The sequence below is a fragment of the Etheostoma cragini genome, chromosome 11 (genome assembly GCF_013103735.1).
Source record: "Etheostoma cragini isolate CJK2018 chromosome 11, CSU_Ecrag_1.0, whole genome shotgun sequence".
Classification (NCBI taxonomy): domain Eukaryota; kingdom Metazoa; phylum Chordata; class Actinopteri; order Perciformes; family Percidae; genus Etheostoma; species Etheostoma cragini.
In genome coordinates, this window is record NC_048417.1 from 1,890,287 (window position 1) to 1,899,549 (window position 9,263).

The 9,263-nt window shown below is 38.2% G+C and overlaps 1 protein-coding gene and 1 long non-coding RNA gene across 4 annotated transcripts in view; one reads left to right on the forward strand and one right to left on the reverse strand.

Moving 5' to 3' along the window:
* The window catches only part of LOC117952554 (solute carrier family 35 member F5-like), an 8,215-nt gene extending 674 nt beyond the window's left edge, over nucleotides 1–7,541 (reverse strand). Inside the window, exons 1-8 of one of the 3 annotated variants that reach the window (XM_034884936.1) lie at nucleotides 7,362–7,541; nucleotides 6,102–6,164; nucleotides 5,789–5,869; nucleotides 4,924–5,118; nucleotides 3,778–3,859; nucleotides 3,466–3,553; nucleotides 1,981–2,045; nucleotides 1,750–1,854 (exon numbers count right to left, since the gene is read on the reverse strand). In XM_034884936.1, coding sequence (XP_034740827.1) covers nucleotides 1,750–1,854; nucleotides 1,981–2,045; nucleotides 3,466–3,553; nucleotides 3,778–3,859; nucleotides 4,924–5,118; nucleotides 5,789–5,869; nucleotides 6,102–6,164; nucleotides 7,362–7,451 — 769 coding nt within the window. In that variant the 5' untranslated portion in view covers nucleotides 7,452–7,541. Of the gene's footprint in view, nucleotides 1–1,749; nucleotides 1,855–1,980; nucleotides 2,046–3,465; nucleotides 3,554–3,777; nucleotides 3,860–4,923; nucleotides 5,119–5,787; nucleotides 5,870–6,101; nucleotides 6,165–7,361 lie in introns of all 3 variants that reach the window. The other 2 variants (XM_034884937.1, XM_034884938.1) reach the window with 2 other exon arrangements.
* Nucleotides 4,283–4,670, forward strand: LOC117952565. The gene is made up of 2 exons (XR_004658450.1): nucleotides 4,283–4,374; nucleotides 4,627–4,670. It is a non-coding gene; the product is annotated as an uncharacterized LOC117952565 (long non-coding RNA).
* Nucleotides 7,542–9,263: the final 1,722 nt, after the last annotated feature.

The window sequence follows — 9,263 nt, forward strand, 5'->3', positions numbered from 1 at the left end:
CAGGACCTGGAAGACTTGTCGTGATAAAAGGAACTATGAATTCTGCTGTCTACCAAGAGATCCTGAAGGAGAATGTCCGACCATGTGTTTGTGTACTCAAGCTGAAACGAACTTGGGTTCTGCAGCAGGACAATGATCCTAAACACACCAGCAAGTCCACCACCGAATGGCTGAAGAAAAACAAAATGAAGACTTTGGAGCGGCCTAGCCAAAGTCCTGACCTGAATCTTATTGAGATGTTGTGGTATGACCTTAAAAAGGCCGTTCATGCTCGAAAACCCTCTAATGTAACTGAATTAGGACAATTCTGCAAAGATGAGTGGGCCAAAATTCCTCCAGTACGCTGTAAAAGCCTCATTGCACGTTATCTCAAACGCTTGGTTGCAGTTGTTGCTGCTAAGGGGGGCCCAACCAGTTATTAGGTTTAGGGGGCAATCACTTTTTCACACAACGCCATGATGGTTTGGATTTCTTTTCACCTTTAATAATAAACACCTTCATTTACAAATTGCATTTTGTGTTTACTTGTGTTGTCCTTGACTATTGTTTAAATTGGTTTGATGTTTTCCGAAACACTTAAGTGTGACAAACATGCAAAGGAACAGGAAATGAGGAAGGGGGCAAACACTTTTTCACACCACTGTAATAGACTTTGTAATGTTAAATTTAATGAGCTCAATATATATATATATATATATATTGTTCCTATTTCTTGAAATTATATATTTTTATTTTAGTGTTTTATTTTTACAGTAACACAAATTCCAAATAAATAAGACTCACGTGTAAGATGTCAGATTTATTATCCTTGTGTTTTTACCAGTACACTGTGACTAGAAAATCCCATACAAGCATAACAAAATGATTCTAAATTATTCTAATAAATACAGTTTGATTAGGTTTGTGCACTAAAACAATAACATGTGACGAGTGGTCTCCTGAATCTAGTGGTGTTTTTAGTTTAACCCTCGTGTTGTCTACCCGTCAAAATTGAAAACCAACACTTCTGTTTATGCTTTAAATCGATCTTTATAACTTTTTATTATGTTTTTGTCCTTTTTTTTGGACGTTTTTCAAAACTATGTATTAACACTATCTTATTAACTTTAGTTTTACAGTTATTTTTTTAATTTATGGTCAATAAACCTCATTTATAGGAAATTATACCTAATGTTTGAGTTAGAAAAGCAGAAATTACGAATTATTTAGACACTTACTGGAGTAGAAAGTGTTACGCGGTGCAAGGCTCTCTGTTATGTCTTTTCCATCAAGGCACTCCTGGTGCTGGTTTGGAGTCAGTGCCAGATATATAATTTTAACTGTTTACACTTGTGTTTTATCTGTTTTTTTGTTGTTTTTTTAACTGATTTTGTGTCAAGCACTTTGAATCGCCCTGTTGCTGAAATATGCTCTACAGATAAAGCTGCCTTGGGATATTGTAACTTTAATACCTGCAAAAATCAGTACACATTTTTTTGAAGGGTTAGGATTAGGGGGTTAGGGGTGTTAGGGTTTTCTCTGTCTTAATGTTTTTATGTTTAAATGTTTACACTTGTGTTTTATCTGTTTTTTGTTGTTTTTTTAAATGATTTTGTGTAAAGCACTCTGAATTGCCCTGATGCTGAAATGTGCTCTACAAATAAAGCTGCCTTAGGATATTGTATATTAAAAAAACTGCAAAAATCAGTACACATTGTTCTTGGAGACTGGCCTTGTCCTTAAAAACAGATGTACTGAGCACGTGCTTACCAAAGAACATGGGGATGTCGAGCTTGTCCTCCCGGTCCACTCGTCTCTTGATCATCACGATGTAGACCGCGTACAGCACCGCCCCCGCCAGGGACCACAGAGAACCTCCATGAGAAAGAGTCAATCACATTTGGAAATGAGCTTTCTAACTACACTAGTGCAAAAGAGGAATGTACAATTTCATTACACAATAGTAATAGGTTGACAGACTGTCGCTGTTTCCAGGGTTACCTATGACGCCTTTGTCATCCGGGCTGTCCATGATGGAGAAACTCACAAGGGTAACACCGCCCATGCTAAACGAGAGAGACACCGCATGTAAGCCGGGCAATTTCAAGACTTACATTTTACAATGAATCTAATTGGACAACGGTGCACATCGTGATTTACCGTATGTTTAACGCCAATGTTAAAGGGACCATGCAGGAGATATTGTGTTGTAGTGGATGGGCTGTGGGGGGGTCTGACTTTGATATGGGAGACCAGAAGTTGCATGACCTCACAGACCTGCAATTAACGTTGCTTTATTAACGTAACTACAAGCTTTCCCTAACATGTTGTACTTTCTCTTCAGATTTTTCATTTACTCCGCGCACCTCCTGTATATCTTTATTATCTGTATTTTTATATTTTTCCACGACTAGTACTTACTTTTTCAATATTATTTATGATCACATGTAAATATAATTTATATTATGATTACCTACTTTTGCTATATTATTTTAGTTACACATTCAATTTACTTTTAACATCACTTACTTGCACTGCAATATTGTTGGCAAGCGCACTTACAATATCTTTTACTTGACGCCACTTTACACCCATTCTATAGTCTGTTGTTTGCCTGTTTCTTTGTGTGTTTTACTTGTTAGTTTTTTTTGCTTTTACTGTAGAAAACCGCTGCTGTAATAATGTGTAATCTGCTGCTGTAATAAGGGAATTTCCCCCCGTAGGATGAATAAAGTATTATCTAATCGAACCTTAACAATAGAACTTAAAATGTGGGCAGTGGATGCCAAAAGCATTGTCATCAAACATAACTTGGGTTTTTCTAAATTAGCCAATATCATCCTTTTTGTCTGGCAACAGAGTAATAAGAGAGTGTTTGCTGAAAACAACAATATTTTGATAATTGTGCTGTTATTAAAGCCTTAAACAGAAGAAATGACTTGACTTACACTGACTTGTAACCAAAATGTAATCAGTTCATTTTGACTCAGATTCAATGAAACTATTTGGATAAAATTAACATTTAATTTATAAACATTTCAGACAAAGAAAACACATCAAACTAAATTATTAATATGGGCCCTTAGGCAAAAATATATTAAACATGTATCAGGCATGCCAGGGTCAGTTTGCTTGGGTTTTTCTGTTAGGGACCATGAACAAAAGCTTTTTCTAAAGATATGGTCAGTAATTGTGGAGCTTTATTGGTCTGAACCAGCGTCAAATGTGGTGAAGGATGAAAAAACACATTTAAAGCTCATCCAGGAAAATATAGCATTTGTCCCCCAAGAACTTCTACTTCATGAATTTCCACTATTACTTCCACCAAAGTGGGTGGATGGCATTTAAATAAAAAAACAGAAATGTAAATGTAAAGCATGGAGACTCCTCAGATGGACACAAATAAATTAATTAATCCACTCATGCAGATATCTGCTCAGCACTGGAACCTCCCAGCATGCCCTGAACCTCTCATTCAGCCCTTACCTCAGAGCCACAACTAACAGTTTGGACAAGGTGAAGCGGTCGCTGCTGTTGCTGGGGAAAATGGCTGCCAAGATGAGCGTGAACAGGCCTGAAGACGGAGAAGGGAAAGTCAAATCCAGACGGTTTTATTTATATAGCCCAATAATATCACAACTCCCAAATGTGTCTCGAGGGGCTTAAAAAGAACAGAAGTGAACCGGACGGTGGCATCAGACAGACCAGACGAAGCAGCGGGTATACTTGTCTTTAGGTTAATACAAATATATGATGGCTGACAACACACAGTTTCTCATTTTCCTGAGAAAGAGTCACCTGAGGTGGACGAGAGGATGTTGACGATGGCCACCTGCGTGTCGGAGAGGGCTTCCTGATAGGACAAGTTGGCCAGGAACCACTGCAAGAGAAACACAAGCAGTGGTGTGAATAATCTTTAGATAGACAAAAAGTCTGTATAAAGAGAAAATAAATACAGCAATGTCAGCCATAGATTTACTAAACAGCAGCCTTGTACCAGGAAAACATTTAAATAATAATGAAAAAAGCGAACTTGGAAAAGACGGTAGAAAGAAGGAAGTAAGGCAAGAATAGGTTGAAAATAGTAACAAAAACTTTAAAAAAAAAAGAGACAAATTTCAAATGAGCAATACAAATTTTGAAAAAAAAAAAAAAAAAACTGTTTAAGAAGGAAGGCAACACTAGGGCGCAAAAGTGACAAAAAAATCCTAAAAAGAGACAAGAGAAAGGCAAGATAGGTAAAAAAAAATGTGACAAACTTCAAAAACAGCGCCAAAAACTTAGTAGAATAGTAGAAGTACTACAGCCTTGTACCAGGAAAACATTTAGATGCTAATGAAAAACAGCGAAAAACTTGGAAAAGATGGTAGAAAGAAGGAAGTAAGGCAAGAATAGGTTGAAAATAGTAAAAAAAAAAGAGACAATTTTTAAAAAAGCAATAAAAACTTCGAAAAAGAAAAGACAGTAGAAAAATAGAGAGGAAGAAAGGCAAGAATAGGATAAAAAAAATTTAACAAACTTCAAAAACAGCATCAAAAACTTAGAGGTAACTACAGCCTTGTAACAGGAAAACATTGAAATGCTAATGAAAAGGAAAAAACACACGTTGAAAAAGACAATAGAAAGAAGGAAGTAAGGCAAGAATAGGTTGAAAGTAGTAACAAAAACTTTGAAAAAAGAGACACATATTTAAAAAAGAACAATTAAAACTTACAAAAGAAAGGAAGGAAGGCCAGAATATGGGCTCATAACCCATCACCTTCTGATAACTTGCATAATAAATATGTGCAAAAAAAGCCTTTTTAATGCCAGCCAAACACACAGCTAGGATAGTAACACACAAAGAATGATCAAGTGTGTGTTATTAACTTAAACCCTTACCATGCATCCTAATTCTAACATGTCTATAATCAACAGCTGCAGTCCAGCGGACTGGTTTCTCACCACAAAGCAGAAGAAGAAGCTGATCTGGGCCACATCGGTGATGGTTAGCTTGCCCACGGTGCGCAGCATGGCCTCGTGGTCCTTGGCCGCCGGGTAGGACATGCGGGACAGTTTGGCCTCCAGGGCCTGAGTGGAGGGCAGCTGACGCACCTCCATGATGTTGCTGAACCGCACACGCTGCTTTTTGGAAGCTGCCGGGAATACAAATAGTTTAAATTGAGCAAGAAGCATTTGACACTAGGGTATTTTCCCCCTCTCAATCAATGGAAAGCTACTTTAGCTGTAGTGCATGAAGAAGAGGAGAGAGGAATCCTTTGGTTTTATTATGATGGGATGTGAATAAAAAAAGACAACCGAGTGTGAGAGTTGCTGAAAGAGGTCTGACAGGTTCCTCTCTTCCATCTCCACAGCTCACTACTGCCCTCTGTTGTTAAGTTGCATTTTTTATTTAGGAGCCCTAACTGATGAGTTTATCAATCACATATCAGACAAACCTTAACCCCTGTGTTGTCTTCCCGTCAACCATGAAGAAAAACAACAACATTTTTTCAACAATATTATCCCTTTTCCGACATTTTTGTCACTTTTCCAACATTGTGGGTGATTTTCTTGATGTTTGTACCAACGTTTGATATTTTTAATGTTGACATTTTCAGTGCTTTTTCCAACGGCCCATTTTTTGTGACAAAAAGAAGAAAAAAATTCAACAGAAAATTGATCAATTTGACCCAAGGACAACATGAGGGTTAAGCACGTACTGTACGCGTACTTCTGTGGTTTTAGTAAATTCAGAGGGGGATACAATGTTGAAACAAGATAATAGTCATGCTATATTCTTTAAAACTCAGTCAACTCTGTACTCACTAGATTGGCAGTCTCCCATCAAACAGTTTGATTGGTCAACAGGAACGTCCTGGAACTTCACTGGAACATACAGAGGTTCACTCTGCCCAGGAGAAAGTCAGACATTTATAGTTGTTATGAACAAAGAAAGTCAGACATTTATAGTTGTTAGAACAAAGAAAAGAGAAAGTCAGACATTTATAGTTCTTCGAACAAAGAAAAGAGAAAGTCAGACATTTATAGTCGTAAGAACAAAGAAAGTCAGACATTTATAGTTATATATATTTACAGCTGCTGTTAGGAGTCATAACTCATAACGTGATTAAACAACGTACCAAACAGTTGCTCCCAGTGCTGTCAGTGGTGCAGGGTGCAAAGTAGGCCTCGGCATCAGCAAACTGCAGACACACACATATCAAACCATCAACTTCAGAATCAGAATCATCGGCCAGGTAGGAGGACACATACAAGGAATATGACTTAGGTTGGAGTAAGCGTCCGGGCGGCAGCAATGGAACAGCGCCACCACACGCTTTCTCCAAAAGAAACAATGCAGACAGCAACATAATAATATACATTACAACATCACAACATAATGCACAAGACATCACAACATAACAATGCACAATACAACATCACAACATAACAATGCACAATACAACATCACAACATAACAATGCACAAGACAACATCACAACATAACAATGCACAAGACAACATCACAACATAACAATGCACAAGACAACATCACAACATAACAATGCACAAGACAACATCACAACATAACAATGCACAAGACAACATCACAACATAACAATGCACAAGACAACATCACAACATAACAATGCACAAGACAACATCACAACATAATGCACAAGACAACATCACAACATAACACACAAGACAACATCACAACATAATAATATACATTACAACATCACAACATAATACACAATACAACATCACAACATATTAATATACATTACAACATCACAACATAATACACAATACAACATCACAACATAATAATATACATTACAACATCACAACATAATACAACATCACAACATAATACACAATACAACATCACAACATAATAATATACATTACAACATCACAACATAATACACAATACAACATCACAACATAATAATACACAATACAACATCACAACGCACAAGACAAGACAACACACGGGTCATGTGGTCACATGAGGAATTTTTTGAGGTGGTCTGTGAGGGAGGGAGAAAACACAAGAAACCGAGGCAGTCGGGGGGGGGGTGTAAGGTAATGAGTTGTGTGTGTGTGTGTGTGTGTGTGTGTAAACGTGAAGCGTCAGACTGTCTATGTCGTTAGAAGCTCTGTTCATTCGGCCTTGTCCTTGAGAAGATAAGCCAGTGCACAGGAGGAGATAGAAGACCAAAACCAAAGATTTCTGAATTTCCCCGAGAGTCATTTACAACGTCATCTTGTCTTAAAGCTACAGTAATCAAACATTGGCTGTCATTCCCCCTCTTTAGATGAAGAGCACTTAAAAAAAAACACATTTAAAACACACCCCCCACATGTGGTGAGTTTGTGCTTCAGCTACTTACGAAGGCGGAGTGCCGCTGTTTCAGAGTGCCGGTGCACTGCTGCCTCCAGGGCCGCCACAGCAGGAAACCCAGCAGATAGAGAACAAACATGGAGGTCTTGGTGAATGTGCTGAAGAAGGGTTTGTTGTACTCCTGCCGCTTGAAAATGTACTGCAGGAGAAATCAACAGAAGGAAGCTATTAGGCTAACAGCTTTTACTGGTTAACTAGCACGTGTTGCAAGGCGCACAGTTTTCCCTCTCAGGCACTCGTGTTTTCATTTCTTTTGCACTTGATGCATCTTTGTTTTAGTTATTTTAGACATGTTTGACTATGAGAGACTGTGTGTTTGCTAGTTTATTCTTGATTTATAATTCTAACTATGTCTTCTCTTTTGTAACGGTGCGTCTGCCACTAGGAATCAACTGGCATCCATGTAAGATGTTTGTGCCGACAACGTTGCAGTACTAGGCCATCATCAGCCTGATTCTGCCTGATGATGGCCTAGCACTGAAACATCGCCGGCTATTAAATTTATTTTTACAAGTGAGACAGCGTGCAGGTTTTTTTGTGTGTAACTTTTGACCTACTCGCCCCCCTACAACACACCTGTCTCATGTTATACAGTCCATGTGCAAAGGTATTGTCCTGTTCTGTGTTTGACACTGTGAAATTGTCAGTACTTAAAGTCATTACAGGACCTACGTTGTTCATTATTTACGCGTTAACACATCAATAATAAACACTCTGAAAGGGGATCAACGGGACAAAACAACGTAGCACTTAACTACTAATATTGTAGCTATAACACATTATAATATACATAGGACTGCAGTATTGATACTCACTAGTTACTTCAAATACTTCAAACATTTGTTGGGAGAGATGAGGGCAAAGTTATCTCACACATTGGGGCAATTACCCATATATATGTATTCATATATATATATATATATATATATGTATTCATATATATATGAAGTTCACACCATTGTCTGCTGAGTCAAGTACATCTCAACGCAGACTAGTGACTGAGTACATCTGCCCCCCCCCCCTTACTCTCTTACTGCAAAGCCCCTTGTGGCAGGCTCCACTACTGCCTAAAACACTGGTACGTATCGGGAAGTACTGGAGTTTATACAGCGATCCGATACCACATAAAGAAAAAGTAAGAAAATATACGTTAAAGTTGTTAATTTATGTTCTTTTTCGATTTTAAATGACGGTCAAACTGAACAAAATGAAAGAAAGTTCTGTGGCGTTAATTGTTTGTTCATGTTTCACAAAGAGTTTAACCCGAGCCAGACCGACGACTCAGACAGAAATCATATCCCATCCACACAGGGACAGTAGTACACAGCTGTTAAAACACATTGAAATATATAACACACTGGTATCGGATCAGTACTCGGGATCGGCCGAGACACGAGTTCAGGTATCAGAATCGGTATCGGGAAGCAAAAAATAGAAAAAACACAGAAGTGTGTAATAATGTCACTGGATGAAATCTGAAGCCCTTTCCAACTCTTGCTGGTGCAAATAATGATAATAATCCTTTATTGTACAACATTTTAGATAAAAGCACTGACCAAAAGTCTGACTTGAATGATTAAAAGCCGAGAACGACGAGATCTAAAAGCGTTACTCTCTCGCAGCTGAGGTTGAAAACTGTGTGGCTTCCCGGATCCGGATCCGAAAAACACACACACACACACACACACACACACACACACAGACAAAAACAGACAAACAGACACACAGAAACACTTACATACTTACACAGACAAACAGACAATAACACACAAACACACACACAGAGAGAGAGAAAAACAGAGAAAAACAGACACACACACTACACACAGACAAAAACACACACACACACACACACACACACACACACAGAGAAAAACAGACACACACACAC